The sequence below is a fragment of the Lycorma delicatula genome, chromosome 13, assembly GCF_047948215.1.
Source record: "Lycorma delicatula isolate Av1 chromosome 13, ASM4794821v1, whole genome shotgun sequence".
Classification (NCBI taxonomy): domain Eukaryota; kingdom Metazoa; phylum Arthropoda; class Insecta; order Hemiptera; family Fulgoridae; genus Lycorma; species Lycorma delicatula.
Genome location: NC_134467.1, coordinates 20,857,692 through 20,875,533, shown reverse-complemented (window position 1 = coordinate 20,875,533; position 17,842 = coordinate 20,857,692). Strand labels below are relative to the sequence as shown.

Sequence of the window (17,842 nt, the reverse complement as noted above, 5' to 3'; positions counted from 1 at the left end):
CATTTTGTGTTATATCTTAACCTTAAGATGTCATCTAATCGTATCTACATTTTTTCATATATTTTGTGGGTTGAAATCTGTTTGTATTTAGTTACAAATAAAACTTAAGATAAAATCGATCGACCACCTGGTTGCTTTGCTACATTGACATTAATTTGAGTATTTTATTTATCTTGGACGTTACTTAAAAAGATTTGCTGTTACATTTAAATTATTATAATTTAAAGTTATGCGTAAGTAACATTATGAACATTTTTAACAATCGTATAGTTTTAATGTTCTTTTGGTGAAAGTTTTTATTGTAATTATTAACTTATATTTACAGAACTATCGCATTTTTTTTAGTTGTATTACGAGGGCTGTGCCAAAGATTTGTATATGGATGGATTTACATTACTGGCCGTATTGACCATTGGTTGTTAAAAACGTTTTTTTCTCTTAAAGATGGATTAAAACAAAAATTTGATTGACTTTTTTTATTTAGTGAATTAATTTTTAATACTCTTAGAAATGGATCAAGACCAATGCATCTGTGTCTTAAAAAGGCTTTCTTTACACTCATTTTTTTTAGCTTAATTCTAAGTCCTGAAAGAGATGCAGAACTTAGCTTATACAGATTTAGAACAAACGTTTTCTACTTGAATTATAGCAAAGTTCAGATACACTAAGCTTTATGTGGGTGTAAGATTATCACGTAAGAAAATGTTACCGGATCTTAACATGCCATAACATTAGTTTTGAATTGACTTTCTCAATTTCTTAAAAATATTTTACATAATAGACTGTAGTATGAATGGATTATAATGGCACGTTCTATGAAATCGATCCAGAATTCTCTTCTATCCCAAACATTAGTTTCTCAGCAGTAAAAATTTATCACCACTTTTTTTTGTTTTGTTGATGAGAAATCTTTATCCCTAAATTATCAAATTAGACCAAAGTCTTATTGGCAGTTGTATTTTTAAAGAAAAAAAAACAAAGAATAGCGTCTTTAATGTTGTAATGATTACGAAAAGCTAATGTAAGATCCAGTCTGTTAACTCACTGGCTTTGTCTAGTGGTGACAACGTCTTCCCAAATCAGCTAATATGGAAGTTGAGAGTTCCAGCGTTGAAGTCAGTTATTTTTACACGGATATGAATACTGGATCGTGGATACCGGTGTTCTTTGGTGGTTGGGTTTCAATTAACCACACATCTCAGAAATGGTCAAAGTGAGACTGTACAAGATTACACTTCATTTACGCTCATACATATCATCTTCTGAAAGGTAATTACTAGAGCCTAAACAGGAAAACAAAATCCAGTCTGTTATTGTATTTTGTGAAAGTTCTTATGAAAGAACTTTGGAAAACCACCGGGCATAATAAGCTTGCATTAGCTGCGATTACTTGAAGAACTGATTGAAAGAGGTCTAAGAAAATGAATATGCAAGTTTTGAAACCAAGGTTCCCCCAGGCCTTGAATGAATTTCAGGGAAGGTTTTGAAAAATCACTGTAAGTCAGGGAAATCTATTGAAATTTGTAAAATGTCTGGTAGAACTTAAACAATTTTGTTTAAAATTATTATAGAGCAGAAAAATTACTAATAGATAACGACTACTTAACTATTTTCATCACTAAAGACTCTTTAGTCATCTGAAAAAATCTTATTTGGGCACGACATGACTTCCTTGTACATCTATTTACATAAATTACATATTCACATTTTTTTTAAATGAAAAGTTCATAAAATTTTATTTCATTAAAACCTGGTATTTTTCATATTTTTTGTATGGCTATTATTGAATTATCGTAAAATTTTATTTACAATCGGTGATTAATAAATCAATATATTTAAATTAAAAAATTAACAAAAAAGAGGAGCTGAAGTCCGATTCAAACCGATGTGCCTCTTCCTCTTTATCCAAATATTTCATTAATTAAAATATTATTTGGCTATAATTGGAACTAATGAAAATAAGTACCACTTATAATATTGTTGAAAAGCTCTCAATGATGAGGGCTTATTACTGCAGTTAAGAAAAAGTCCAAATTTTGTTTGATTTTGCACTTTTTTTTGGACAGTTTTGGTTCAGTTGATTACAATCAAAAGGGGAGGTTACAACAGTCCTAAATCCAAAATTGCAACATCCTTCGGTTAATCGCTTTTAAGTTATGCGAGATACATACTTCCTTTACTTCGTACAAGGAAGTAAAAAAACTAAGAATATTATGTAGCCACTCTTTTCGTAAATTATACAACTGATTCTAGTTTGAAATGTACAATAAATAGTAAAGTGTCTATCTAAGATTGAGCTTTGTGCACGAATTCGCATTCTTCAGTGATTTTTGAACATCAAAAACTAATTTTTCAATTTGTCACCTTCAAATATTAAAATAAAAATTATATTTTCTAATTTCTAGTGGTTTCAAAAAATCGTAATACACAATCAGCCTGACCAGATGTCCAGCTTTTGGAAAACGTATATAATTTTCTCATAATTCTTTTCCTATTATCTAGGCTTTTCTAAATTTAGGAAAATGCATTTGATTCATTCATGATTTTTATCGATTTTATGCGGCTGCAATTTTGTTAGAATGCCAGTGGGGCATTTTTTTTCTCTCACCTGATTTAGAAGGCGAATGCTGTAAATCGACAATACTTGATAGTGAATTGAATCGTTGGCAATTTGCATAATGAATAAGTTTTCATGCTGGTAATATATTGATGTATGTTGTTGTGCTAGTAGTCGAATTTTTCAAGTCTTTTGCTGAGAATTGTTTTAAGACACTTGTATTCCCCATTGTTTTAAGACTTGTATTCTCCATTCACACTTATTTTTGTGAATAAGAATGAAATACTTCTACTGTGCAATTTATTTTCATATTACATTAAGATTAATTTTGTATTTATATTGGAAAATATCACCAGTTTTTTAATTTTAAAGTTGAAAATCATAAGTGAAAGATTTATTTCAGAAACCCATTACATTCTATATGAATGTCATTGCACATAATGGGTTTTTGAATTAAACGATTCATTTATGAACTGTTTTGAATGTTGTTTGGAAAAATATCTTTAGACTTAATCTATGTTATGGTAATTTTAGTCAGAGAAAATTGTGAAAGTAGTCAGGGTAAATCAATTTTAAAGTTTTGGGGGAACCTTGGAAGCAGGAAATCACTGGTTATATCAAACCGCATTGTCAGTCTTCTTAAATAGGTGATTATTCGCAACATTTAGCTCCAGTTGCTCTTTTTGTATAGAAAATTGGCCCACTCATTTCTGAGCGTTCTGTATGATGGTAGCGCTTATATCATTAATTCTTTACATAAACTTAGCAGAATGATTGATTACAGGTCGTTATTAAAAATAATTCTGCAATCAGCAATTGATGATACCGCAGATGTCTACTGTCGCTAAATGACTATCACACCTGTGTATTAAAAAAAAAAAAATAATAAGCTTAGCAGAGTTTGACAAGATTTCAGTCTGTTTATATTTACTAGATAGCATTAATTTTACTAGTAGTTGCCGAAAGATTTTCAATCGCAGAACATATTTTAAACGATTGTTGTTAAATAACAGAAATATAGACCTCCTATTATATAGAGTTCTGCTGAATTGCTGCAGTAAGTCGGCAAATTGCTACACCTTGCTATGTATTAAAACATAGAAATTTCTTGGATAGCACTTTTTATAGACTATTATTTTATATTAATATTCTATTTTATTGTTTAATTTACCTTTTAGCAGCAGCCCTCAAATTTAATTTTGTAATATAATTTATCCTCTGTTTTTTCCTTTCTTTCTATATACATTTAGTATTTGTTGATACACCAAAATAAATATGTGAATTTGTAATTAATAATGTTTTTTATGTGGATGGTAAGTGACAGAATGGTTTATTGAATGATTGATTACAGGTCGTTATTAAAAATAATTCTGCAATCGACAATTGATGATGATACCGCAGATGTCTACTATTTCTAAATGACTATCACACCTGTGTATTAAAAAAAAATAATAAAACTTTGAGTGGTTGATTTTGAGTCTGATTAATTAATATTATATTATTAATATAATTTTAAAAGATGGTGATCAAATAATTTTTATATGAATAATGTAAAAGATTTATTTTTTAATTTAATACTGAACATTATAAAATAGAGTGGTTATTGCATGACGTTTGACCTTGAAGTAGTCTTCTTGGTAATGATAATAAACTTGCTTAAAGATGAATTTCTGTTATTGTTTTGTATTATGCAGCAAATTTATTTATGTTTTATTTGGGTACAGTGAGGGGAAATATGGTGTAAGGAGATATATTTAGCACTTAGAACTCTTATAAAATGTTAAGACTTTTATACTATGCGAAAACAGTAAACTAGCTTAACCTTATACAGTTGCAATTTTAACAACAGTCGATTCCGGATAAGACAAGACCGCTTTGGGACCAGGGCTAAATGGCCCTAATAAGCAATACTAACAAAAGATGAAGACCTATGCACAAGTACGGTATACAGGTTTATTCTAATTTTTAAGTTTGAGTTAGCGATTTACTATTTTGAATTTTATTTCTAATATTAAGATTACATGAACAATATTATAAATAAAACATAATAAAAATTTAAATACTCTACTGTACAATACATGCCTAATAAATTACAATACGTTATTTATTATCCTTTTACATTTCATAGCTACATATAAAAACAGGCCTATTACATTTAAAAAGACAACTGTTTTTTACAAGCATTACTGAATGAATAGTTTTTGTAATCTTATGTAATTGAAAGAAAGACAAAATAAATAAAACAAAACTATTGATAAACAATGTAGAGGTACAAAATACAGTAGTGATTGCTATTTATGAACAGTAAAAGTCCAGTAACAGCTGAACTCCAACAATGAATTATTTTGCATTTTGTTTAGATATGTATTTGACAACAGATTTGTCTTCATCTTCTTTAATCTCATCCAGTTATTGTGTACCAGTAATGTTTTTAATTATTTCTTCACCAGTTTCATTCTTATCATAGTATTTTTTCAAAATTTTGAACCAGGTGTTTTGCAAAAAACATAATCATTGTCATCAGCATCGATTTTTTCGGTATCATCAGGATTGACTTTTTTAAACCACTTTTGGCTGCAACAAATTTACACGTCTGTAAACATTAACATCTGTAGCTGTAGCCAAGGAAGTCAATGTATTTCTTTCAATTTCTTGTAAAATTAACTTATTAGTTTACTTCAGTAAATAAATTATAGGTTTTTTTTATTATTCCCATGTTAAGCAGTTGATTCAACTTTTATTCAATGGCAGAAACTAAATTTGAATGTTTCATAAATCTACATTAGGATGGGCAGCACAAGTACCAATAAACAGGCAAATCTTCGTGATTTTTTCTGTAACTCGTTGTTCCAAGCATTCAGCCAATTATTAACAATTAGACTCATCATCCAGGCTTTTTTTTATTAAAATAGTAGTACACAGGTAAACTTTCCATTCTAACTCGCTTAAAACATTGTGGTTTACATGCTTTACTAATAACAAGAAGTTTTAATTTCTCACTGTCAGACATATTCACGCAACAAAGTACAGTAATTCTATCCATTGGTTTTTTTAGGCAGAAAACGCGATGTGTTTGTAACACAGAGACCCATTCAATTGGTATAGCATGATGAAACAGGCCTGTTTCTTCTGCATTGTAGATGTCATCGGGTGAATATTTCAGCAAGTTTAGAACTCTTTCATGATTTGTCACTGTCAGTATCTGCGCTTGACCTTTTCACCTTGAGCTTTGTTAAATTTTATTTCAAGTCTCCATTTCCAACACGACAACAAAGTGTCCGGTGCTTTGAAATCACAGTCCAAATTTTTTTGCAAGCTCTTCTACATTTTGTTTTAGCATAGAACCACTGACACTTTTTCACTAGTAACTGTAGAAAACCATTCATTTAAAGCCATCTCAACAAGTGGGTCCTTCTCTTCATGTTTTCTTTTTTGAGAAGTTCCTTCTCCGTCATGTTTGTTAGACCAGTCTCTGTGAAAGGTTTTTTCTTATTGTAAAATCCAAGCTATTGTAGTTTTTGATGCTCCCAGTAGTTTTGCAAGTTTACACTGACCAGTGTTTGGTGGATAATGTTTTTATTTATTTTGTTTAGCAATTCTTTTTGCCTATGTCATGTCTTTACATGGTATGGCGACGAATTGGAAAAATTATTAACACAAACTTTTAACTAAATTAACACTTCAATGTAAAAAGATAAAAATAATTAAATGATTAGTGAAAGTAAAACGAGAAGCAAAAGTGATTACGAAAAAAAGATTACTACAGTACCATACACAATGAACAGAATCACAATAAAGAAAATAATACTTGCTTCTTCATAACTGCATGATGTCATCTGTGTTGCCATTCACTACATACTGTACAGACCAGTGATAGAAGGAAGTTACCTCCTTCAATACAACATTCAACAGTAGTCAAGCGCTTTAAATCGCTAATAAAATTGTGATATTTTAGAAGTAAAAGAAAGAAATGAATGAGCTAGTGGGCCTTGTAAGCAGCATTTTGGAATAACTGGTGTTATTTTACATAAATTATACCAATATGTTTGTTTTAACAAAAATGCCGTAATTAAATACTTGCCTTGGTGGTAATGTTAACTGGAATCCACGATATATAATTTGTTGAGTTCATTGATCTTTTTGTTTGATGTATCTAGAATGGAATAGATTATAGTATTTTGTATAATATAAAATATTGTTAAAGCAGAGGGAAGATTTTACCTGTTTTATATATTACAGGACTTCATGATCAATCTGTCATCGTATTTAACTGACGTGTTAATATTCACAAAATCATCTGTTATTATTAAGATATGATATGATACTTTGTAGAATTTTATGGGTAGAAAAGAATTTTTCCATTTACATATGAGTTTACTTATTGTACTATATTTACTGTATCCAAGGTCAATTGTCAGGCAATATCCTAATTATTATTTAATTTTAAAATTAATTTTTTCCTCAACATAACAGTACAGTACAGTTCCTACATTTGATATATATTTTTTTTTTTAATCACCATCTTATTATTAATTGTATTGTGTTTTGTTTATATTTTACATAAAAATAAATAAAATAAAACCATTTTCAGTGATAATGTATTTGTTATAGACTATTATATAATGTTTTTATTTCTTTGATATGTAATTCAAAGATTTATCAGAAAAAAAGAATAATATATTTTAATTTACAATTAACTTTTTATACCCTTGTTTATTTTTATTATGCAGGAAAATTAGGTATAATAAAATGTTTAAAATCAGTGTGTATGTGGTTGATTTTTAATTTCTTTTTTCTAAGGATAAAGGTATAATTTTTAAGCAATTAAGTTTTGGCGTTAATTGTTAATTATCAATATAAAAATAAAAATTTGTTTATTCATTATTATTATTATTTTAATATAAAATTTTGTTTCAGTAATCTGTAACCGAGAAACTTTGTTTTTTTAAGTCTTAACTTTTAACCCTCCCTTATTGATGTTTATATAAAGCCTAAGTAGTATTACAGAAGTATATTAATTTCATTACATGTCATAGAGTAGTTGCCGATTCCTTTTCACATAGATATTTAAGTATTCTGCTTATATGTCTATATCATGTTAATATTTTATTAGGTTTTCTTGATGTATTTTTTGTCTTGTGCGAGAGTCGGCCTATTAATTTAAACTGTACAATATAATTTTTACAGCTGTCATGTTTTATTTTTTCCTTTTTCTAATTTAGGATAATATTTGTAGTGTTAAATTAACATATACCAAACTAATATAATTCAATTTATATTAGTTATTTAATCGCAAGTCTTTAGTGTAATAAAATTTAGATTCTTGTTTGATCTGGGCATAAGTTTTGAACTACTAATGTAGAATTTTTTAACATGTTTCACCTTTAGGTTGTATATTAATTCAGCTAAGCGGTGTTTATGTATATACATATTTTTTGCCATTGTAGTCTGAAAATCTGTCTTTTTGTGTAACTATCAGATGTAGATGGTGTACGTGGCCTGATCATTTTAAACCGACTGTATCAGTTTTCATGCTATATACTCTGTTAAAAGAAAGTTGCTTATTTATTAATTTTTTTTTGTGACTAGATTTAATTAATCGTTAAGTATTTTGTTCATTGCCAAAACCAGTTTTGACCACTAATCTCAGCTTATTCTATTCTTAAACATCTTTATATCTGATCAAATGAAAATTATGTCTGTAAAAAAGAGATTGAAAAGTATTTTAGGTAATTCTCATGTCATATTTTATGTTGGAAATGTAATTATTAATCGTTCTCATATAATTGTGTTTATCTGATAGTGATTAATGCATTTTCATAATATATCCCATCTTGCAAAACCAGAAATTACAAAACAGCCTTTGTGTACAACATGTAATTTGTATTGGCACCAGTAAAATGAGAATTAGATATATTTAATAACAAAAGTATTTATAAAATAGTTAAACATTTGGGGTAAAAAATTAGAATTTTTCATTTAAAAAAGCCTCCGTGTACAGTTTTTCTTTTTTGGAGGAGGTAGTAAAATTAAACTGGTTTTCTCATAATAGAATTTTCAAGCAAGGTAATTATTGTACATGATCATTGACAGTATTAGGTGTTTTCTTTTTTTAGATTAGTAGGATGGTATTTCATGGAAAATCCACACTATTGTTAGTAGGATTTTTATCTTAAAAACAAGAAGATATTTTGTACGTTTACATGTCATTTGTTGTCATTAGAATTGACCTTTGTTTGGCATGATTTTTTTTTTTAATGCACAGCATCCTTTTCAGAAATTTTTGAAAATTCTCATTGGCAGTAATTATAAAAAAGAAAGGTGTTTTATAATTTTCTGTTACAAACACTTGATTATTCATCTCCCTCAACTGCATCGTTATAATACACAAGTGTACTTTTGAGGTGTGTTGTTTTAACAACCAATCCTTTTAACTTTTTTTTATTGACTCGTATGCAAAAACAAAATACAGTTTCCTTTTCCGTCATATACATTTTATCGGCCTCATAAATATAATAGAATTAATGTAAAAATTATTTTCATAAGAAAATTGGAATGAAGCATTTATGAATATGTGTTTTACATTTAGTCATGGATTTATATTTTAGATGTTTAAGCGAGTGTGTTTTTTATCCTCTTGAAGTATTTATGGCAAATTTAACCTAATCTATCGTGTATTAAATATATGTTTATCATAATTTGAATTTCAAAGAACATTGCATAATGCTCAAGACATTTATTTTTGATTATCCAATAAAGATTTTCATTTTGAAAAGGGTTTTTACCATTTCATGATGGTTGTATTGATTATTTTTTTAGTAGAAATTTATTGTAGAATATTTTATTTACATATAAGCTGTATAAAATGAATCTGTTAAAACCAAATAAGCTGCTAGTACTCTAATTTACTATCCATTACCATCCACTTAACTGATCCAAATAATCATTTATGTAATTTCTGAATCATTGTGTTTCATAACCAACCAAATGGCATTGTGTTACTGTAAAGTTACAGTTTCCTACTTAACTTTCACTAGTATTATCATTTCAAAATTATGTAAAATTTTATAAAATACTTACTGAAACAACTTGGAAATATCAAATTGTCAAATTTGATTATTGTATTGAGTTTTTACAATTGGTTCAAAACATACATAGATGTCTGATGTCTATATGCCGTTGTCTTCAGTCTTCCCACTTGTTCGTCTTATGCAAGTCTCTTAAACTCAATGGCTTTCCTTATACTTATATTCCAGGTTCTTCTGGGTCTCCCTCTTTTCCATTTTGGTGTGGGATCCAATCTTTATACATAATCTGTAGTCATCCATATATGGTGTAGTACATACCTGTACCAAGAGTGAGTTGTCTTCTCTGTGTTCTCTATAATTGTATCCTCCAATCCTATTTACAGTCTTATGCTTTCATTCCTATCTCTACCCGCTTATGAAATCCTTACTGATAATTTTAAGTGCATCAATTTCTGTGTTTTCTAACCCTCACTTATATCTATTGGTAATTAAGTCTCTGATCTATAGACACTACCACTTCTGATTATTGTATAATATATACCTTTTATTTTCGGTATCTGGTTTTATATTTACTCCATAAAATCCTATTCAGACATCCTGTCACTCATTTCGCCCATATTATTCGTAAATATTTATAATCTTTACAGGCTTCTTTCTATCTTGTCTGAATTATCTAATTACAGATTTTGGATTTCTGATCCGATGCCTGAATATTTAATTTTTTTATTTTAATTGTAAGTTTTCTATTTGTACATTCCTTATAGGTTTCTTTCAACTTGTGAATCTATATGAAATATCTTCTACTGCTAGAACTGACTGATCGTCCACGAATTGTAAACTATAAATGTGTTTTCCAATAGTATTTCCATCCCCGAGAATTTTCTTTCTAATTTAGTGAATACTTAATTTAATATATTTTTAAATAAAGTTAGTGATATGCAACAACCCTGTCTTTGGTATATATTACATCGATTGTTTCTGATAATCTGTTTCCAACCTTAACTTTTGAGGCAGAATTAGTATAAATGTTTTTAATTGCTGTTAAAGTTTGATTTATTTCCGTATGGTGTAGCGATCCCCGTAGTTCACAAGTGAGAATGTTATTATTATTAGTGTGATTTGGTCAAATTTATAAATTATACTTACATCTCTAGATTCGCTGCTGATTTTTCCCCTGTAAATTTTGTCATCGTAAGATCTTCCACTTCTAAACCATTCTGTTCCTCTTCCTTTCCGTGTTCTATTTCTATTATTATGTACCTCAATATTCTTGCATAAACCTACTAACTGAAGTTGTTACCAGAATTCTCATGTAATTATCACAGTCGTTTTTGTTGTCGGTCATATAAATTTATAAATTATATATCTTATCTTTTTTGGGAACCTCTTTTTTTTTGTGCCATTTTTCAGTAACTTTGCATACACCCCTTCTGGACCACAAGAGTTACCATTTTTTTTTTAGTTTATAAATAACTTTTCTTACAGTGTTTTCATTTATATTAATTTTTTCTCCTTATTTGTTAATTTTTATTCTATTCTGATTGTATTGTTTACTTCCTTATGCAACTAGATGTTTGTAATAATCTCTTGATTGTTTTTAATGATGTACTGTATGTGGGAATACCATTATTTCTAACTTTTTAATAAATTACCAGATCTATATATTTTCAACCTCTGATATATTCTTCAATTTCTTATTGCATGTTTTGTTTTTCAATTGATTTATTTTCTATAGCATTTCTCTTTTATTACCAAAAGCCTATTTTGTTTTCTTAGGATTTTATGTCCAGCCATGTAATATCTTATTTAGGAATTTTTTGAATTTTTTCTCTTATATTAATTGAAATTATTTTGGTTGAATTAAAATTTAAAGATGAACAATTTTGAATTATATATATGCATTTTAATTTTATATTTGTAAAACTTTTATTCATTGTATTAATGTAATAATAATAATGAAATTAATTCTGTAATATATAAAAACTGACTGGTGTAAACATAATTTATTTGTAATGTTATTATAATAATAAAATGATTAATAATTAAATATGTACGTAATTTTTAACACGTTTGTTTGCTTGTTCAAAAGGTATTGAAGAGATAAGATGAAGTTTTTAGAAGTATGAAGGTTTTTAGAAGTTAAGAAAAAACGATTAAAAAATGTAAGCATTTGTAGAAGTTGGGAAAAAAATGTATGAAGATATGAAAAAATTTTGAAGAGAAGGAAATTTTTTTAGAGAATTTTTTTGGTTCGTTGGTCGGTTATTTGAGGAAAAATATTTATTATTCGGGAAAGGAAAAGTAGTAATATTGTCGGTTCATATATATGTTATTGGGTATTCGTTTGTCGGTTAACGAATTTGAATGAAAAACAGGAATAGGGAGAGAATGAGAACGCGTTATCAGATGATTTCAAGAAATCAAGAATTTCTTTTAAGTATGAAAGATGTTGCAAGATAGCAAGATCGTAATTGGGGTTGATTTTTGGAAAAAGATGAAGATTTTAATTTATTTATTATTATATTAGCTTTAGTTGCTTTAGGTATCGGTAATAATTAAAAGGAAATATTATTTTTAGTTTGAAGGAGTTTTTCTCTTTTGTTCATTATTATAGAGGTATCACTTTTTTTTCTACTTAGAAGTGACAAAATATTTTTGTATTTTTATAAGTCTATATGTTAATTAATAACCATTATTGTATGTAATTAACTGTGCAACCATTAATAATTTTCTTCTAAAATTTCAAAGACATTTTACCATAAAAATTTACTTTGATGAAGATTCCTACCAAAATATTTTCATGATCGAAATATTTTATTCAAATGTAAGGTCAGAACTTATTTTTGTGGATTCACAGTTTTAATATTAAAGACAAAAGTTCTTTAACTAAAAGGCATCAAAGTCTTTTTTTTTCATGGTTTTCTTAATGACAATTAAGTGTGATTAAGGAATTAGTTTCAGGAAAGATAGTCATATGAAGCAGGGAAAAGATAACAATGATCGAATCCTACTTGAAGTAATTCCTGTATTTTAATGGACATTAAAGAAGAAATTATTTCATAATTTTAATTATGTAAATTGGACCAAAGGAATTCTGTTGACCAGTATTTATTACAAAGTTGTGGGGATTTGATGGACATTTCTATATCGTAGCTAGGTGCTGGATAAAGAACAGGATACTGTACAACTAGTGAAAAAAATCTAATTTGAGATAAAAAATTACACCAAAAATAAGAGTAGGGGAAAAGTAAATTTATTTGAATTGTATAAAAATTACTATTTTGGTTGATGTAATATGCTGGATCAAGTATTATAATAATAGTAAAGAATAAAATTTAAAACTTATTGAAAATTTAGAAAGCCAAACCAGTTGGTCTTCTCGTAGACTCTATTAAAATATTTTTCATTATGTTAACAAAATTTAAAAAAGGTTAAAAGTCGCATGAAAAATGGAAAATATTAAATTAATGTTTAGAAAAATTACAAATTCTTCTAATTTAATAAATCGTCAAAAACAGCACTATTTATGATATTGTTTAATTTTATTTCTTACTTAATAACCGAATTTATTGGATAAAGTTAAAAAACAAAGCTAGTAAAAATACTTCACTCTAAACATTTGTAAATTTAAACTGGATAGAATTCTTAGCATGCGTATTAAAATGTGTATTATTATGTAAAGTTTTCATCCTTAAATGGACACGCATGTATTTTCTCGTTCCAATTGTGTGAGTTTACCATGTCTCTTTTAAACTACATTTATGGGTGACGAAGTACTTAGAATGTTACATTACAAATCCACAAGTACACGGTATTCCAAGAATGTATTCTAAATACTGTACACTGTTGACTAGCTATTGTTTAAGTAAAAAGTTACAGCCGTGTATCTCAAGTACTTTCTGAAAAAATTTGTCTTTTGTGTCAAAAAATAGGAATTTTCAGGAAACTGGATAAACAAAGTTGTAACTACTGCTTACTTTAAATTACATTTGGATACGTAAAAGCCTCCAGCCCGGTAATTCTCGTCCTCCTCCGAATTCTCTTTAAGTAGTTTTCTTTTTGCAGTCCTGGCTTCCTTGGAAACATTTTTCATATTTGTTTCTGCTTTCCTGATAGTATTGCCAGTCCTTGTAGAGCGAGCTATTTTGCCCAGGTTGAACCCCCAAATGTTCAAATATGTTTAACCTACCAATATTTCCATCGTTGAAAGTCGCCGTAGCATCATACACACCAAGTTGAAGCATATCTTCTTAACAAACGTTTTTCAGAATTCAAATCACCAATGAACAAGAATTTTTAGAAACATGATGACCCCTTTGCCATGTTCCATTGTAAGCTATACTTATAATCATCATCATCATTGAAAACAACTACTTCTTCTGCAGCAGCTTTCATAGACTATGTGGTAATGTAGTCTGCACTTTCCTTCATTAGTTTTGTATACTTATTTCAGATTCATTATGGCGCATAATGTCTGGCCTGCAGTAAAACACCACTACCTACTCATATAAATCTGTAAAATAATCTTGCATTTGTCTCAAAAACTGAATGCTAGCTTTATATTTCTTATGTCACCAGTTAACTTACAAACCAAACCAGGTGTGCCTTCGGGTTGAATTGGAAAGAAAAATTTTTTTCACGGGCCTAATGAAATATTAAAATTAAAAAATGTTAAATACAAAAGCGATTCATTTAAGTAATTTAGTACAAGTACAGCAAATTAACAAATAAGCTAATATTGAAAAAATTTTCGTTGGCCACATAAATTCATTATGCAGGCTGGATCTGGCCTGCGGGCTGTTTGTTGGCCATTTTTGAACTAAACCGTTCTGAGCACTCAAAATTTCTGACAAAATTGTCTCCCTTGCACAGTTTACAACTAAAATTATTTTATTCAAAATATTTAGATCAATAGTTATATTACTACATCTATATTTTCATTCTTCACATCAAAATGATTAAGTTTTTTTTAGATTAATTTTGAGGAGTAGAAACATCTTTCTTTTTTTTACAATATTTACAATGTCAGCAGCAACTGCAGGATATGTTTTGTTGTGCTGGTCACCTTTATTCTTCTGTTTTTTAAATATTCCTTTAGATTTTATCATCATAATTATTTGGTGAAAAAATTTAACAGAACTGTTTTGTAGCAAAAAAATAGCCTAAAAGTCAGTTTCAACAAAATTAACACTAACAAAACCTAAATCACATATGTACTTCAACACCTTACAGAAGAACATAATCATACAAGCAAAGCAAGCTGTATAAAATAAAACTAGCTTACAGCCTTCTAGGCCTTGTATAGCCAAAAACAAATGTAATTTAATTGAAGCTATGGCAATAAATCAATTTTTGTGCTGTGAAGTAAAATTTTTATAACAAATTAAACAGCAGTCTGTTAGCAAAAAGTGAAAATGTTGGCTCAGCATGATTTTCAACCTCTTACCTTAATTTATAAAGTTAACGGTGATTATAATAAAACGTGGATTTACATCTACATTTAGCACTAATAACTATGTAATATATAATTAGAAAATATCATGTAATTTGAAAAAATATTTAAAGCTGTGTAGAAGAAAAAAGTAACTCATAATATGATTTTAGGGTTATGTAGGTAATATAAAAGGATGTTCAGTTAGAACTGGATTTAAGCATATTATTTTAACGTAATGAAATTTACACTTTAGAAAAAGCAAGTTCTAAATAAATATGTAAATATTAGTTTTTAATTTACATACAATAATGATTATTTTATTATATATGGAGATATGACAATACATAGATTTTAAATAAATTTAAATAGTTGTTAACTTCAAAGTTGAAAAATTTCCTATTTTGAAAGTGGTGCATTTAAATAATGAGCAAATTTTTAGTTATTATTGTATCCGTTATTCATATTCCTTGAAATTTAAAAATAAAAATTAAGATAAAAAAATTTGTCAAGGATTGCTTAATTTTTATTATTATTTATTCATATTTACCATTAAATTTTTTTAATTTAATCATTTACATTTAATTTGTTCTATTAGTATTATATTAAGAGTAATAGTTTTCTTTATCATATATGTATATTTAAGAAGTACTTAAAATCTTTTTCCAGGTTTGATTTTTTTTCTTCATTTCATTTAACAGTCAACTCTCGATAATTTATTATTTATAGACTTTTTTTTTTGTTTTTCATTTATTGGTATATGAGTTGGCATATAGTGGTCTAACCTAACAAAAAATATTCTTTCTTAAATATTGTCTTAATTATCTAAATGTAATTAAAAATGAAGAATTGAACTGAATTGTTAAAAAAAAGAGAAAAATCTTGATTGCTCATAACAAAAATTCTCTTTTTCTTAAAAAAAAAAAAATACCTCTTGCACTAAAATTTCTGTTGATTGTTTTGATTGTTTTCACACTTACAAGAAATGTGTACTGCAGCTTTTTTTTTTAATAATTAAAAAAAGTAGAAAATCGTAAATGTTAAAAAAGTACAGACTAAGAAATTTAGTTTGCATATCTTAAAAACTAATTTATGTAACAGCGCAAACTTTTCCTACCTTGTGTTTGAAATATTCTCAGAAAGTCACTTTCTTCAAATGCCAAATACTATCTATGGTTTTTACAGAAGTTCTCTCTGTTTTATCAAAATGGTAACACTTCATATAAATTTTATTTTGAGAATGATAAATTGTAGGATAACAAATTCAGTCAAAATAATCATGTTGATAGTAGGGGGGGGGGGTCTGTATAAAAAATAATGTATCTGAATCATTATTACATTTTCGGATTAACTAACTAACATTAATGTAGGGAGGCTGGGGCACTTGGCATATTTTTTAAATTTTATTAAGTATTATTTTCATATATACTATTTTTTTTTTTCTGTATTTTAACATGAATACAACTAGCATACCTTGCACTACAATTTCGCAGTGCTAACTTTTACCATTTATTCCAACTTACAGTTGGGATTAGTTTGCATAACATCTTCAATGACTTAATGTGTATATTAATCGTTTGATGAAATAAGTAACTGATTTATTCATGGAAATTTACTTGCTAAAATATAGTTACTGTAAATAAGAGAAAATGCAGAAATCGGTCATATAACTTAATACAAGACTATAAAATGTTTATTAACTCTTCTACAAACAGAATTTTAACAATAATAACTATTTTTGTCTCCTTTACCTATGTAATTGGGGTATAAGTAAATATCCTATTACACAAAATAATTTTTTTTAATTTTCTCTTATCCTTTTCAGAAGTGGCATATTGTATGAACTTGAAAAATGAGTAAAAACAACTTTACAAATAGTAAAATTTCTATTTATTTAATTAAATGCACAGTGAAATTTAAAAGCTTGCTTAGATTTGGTGCTGTACAATGCACATCTGATAGTGCTTCTCTCTGGTTGATGTGATGCACTAGAAGTTTTTATATCTTTAGGAACATGCAATGTATTTTTAATAATTGCTAGCCCTTTGGGTGACCGAACTTGAGGGCAGGTGAGAAGTGCATAATGCATACTATCTGTTGAAATTGTACTCCTAAAATATTTTAAAGACAAAGTTTCTATTTACAGTTCTTTCCAAATTATGTAACTATTAATACACAAGTATTAATGAAATGTCAAAACATTCACAGCTACCACTTAATTACTTCGATGACCAATCCCATAATTTTTTTTTACCACCGGTTGAATTTATCAACCTCTTTCATTTAGTTGTAATGGTGATCTGTCTCAGGACAATGGACTTTCAGAATTCTGCCATCTTTGGATTTACTGTTTCATATGCATTGATCTGTTATTCTTCAATTTCAAAAAAAATAACATGAATTTACTGAAGAATTACAATTACTGTAGATACTTAACTAATTTTTTATTTATTTGTGTGTGTAAGTACCTTATTTTTTAAGTTGAACATCAACAAAACATTCATCTCAATTCATGAACTTATTTAACATTTCTATGGCCTACCGATGTTTCTCTTACTTTTTAATTAGTACAGTATATTATATTATGTAATAGGCAATTGTGTTGAGAGTATTACTAACATTCACATTCAGTTAATTTATATAAATCAAATTATCGAGAGGTGGCTTAATTGTAAAGAAAAATTCAGTCATGTTTTATTTATTTTTATTTAAAATTAATTTTTTGTTGCTTTTGTAAATATGTATTCTGTTGTTTACTGATTTTTTCTTTCTTTTTTTTTTATTATATGTAAGCTGAAAAAAATATATATAAAATATTCATCTGTG

General features: G+C 27.7%; 1 protein-coding gene across 4 annotated transcripts in view; it reads left to right on the top strand.

Moving 5' to 3' along the window:
* The window catches only part of LOC142333543 (transformer-2 protein homolog beta-like), a 37,054-nt gene extending 19,212 nt beyond the window's left edge, over positions 1-17,842 (top strand). For 2 of the 4 annotated variants that reach the window (XM_075380815.1, XM_075380816.1), the window contains exon 8: positions 11,675-17,842. In XM_075380815.1, the coding sequence (XP_075236930.1) occupies positions 11,675-11,694 (20 nt within the window). In that variant the 3' untranslated portion in view covers positions 11,695-17,842. Of the gene's footprint in view, positions 1-3,341; positions 3,367-3,908; positions 7,148-11,674 lie in introns of those variants that run through there. The other 2 variants (XM_075380817.1, XM_075380818.1) reach the window with 2 other exon arrangements.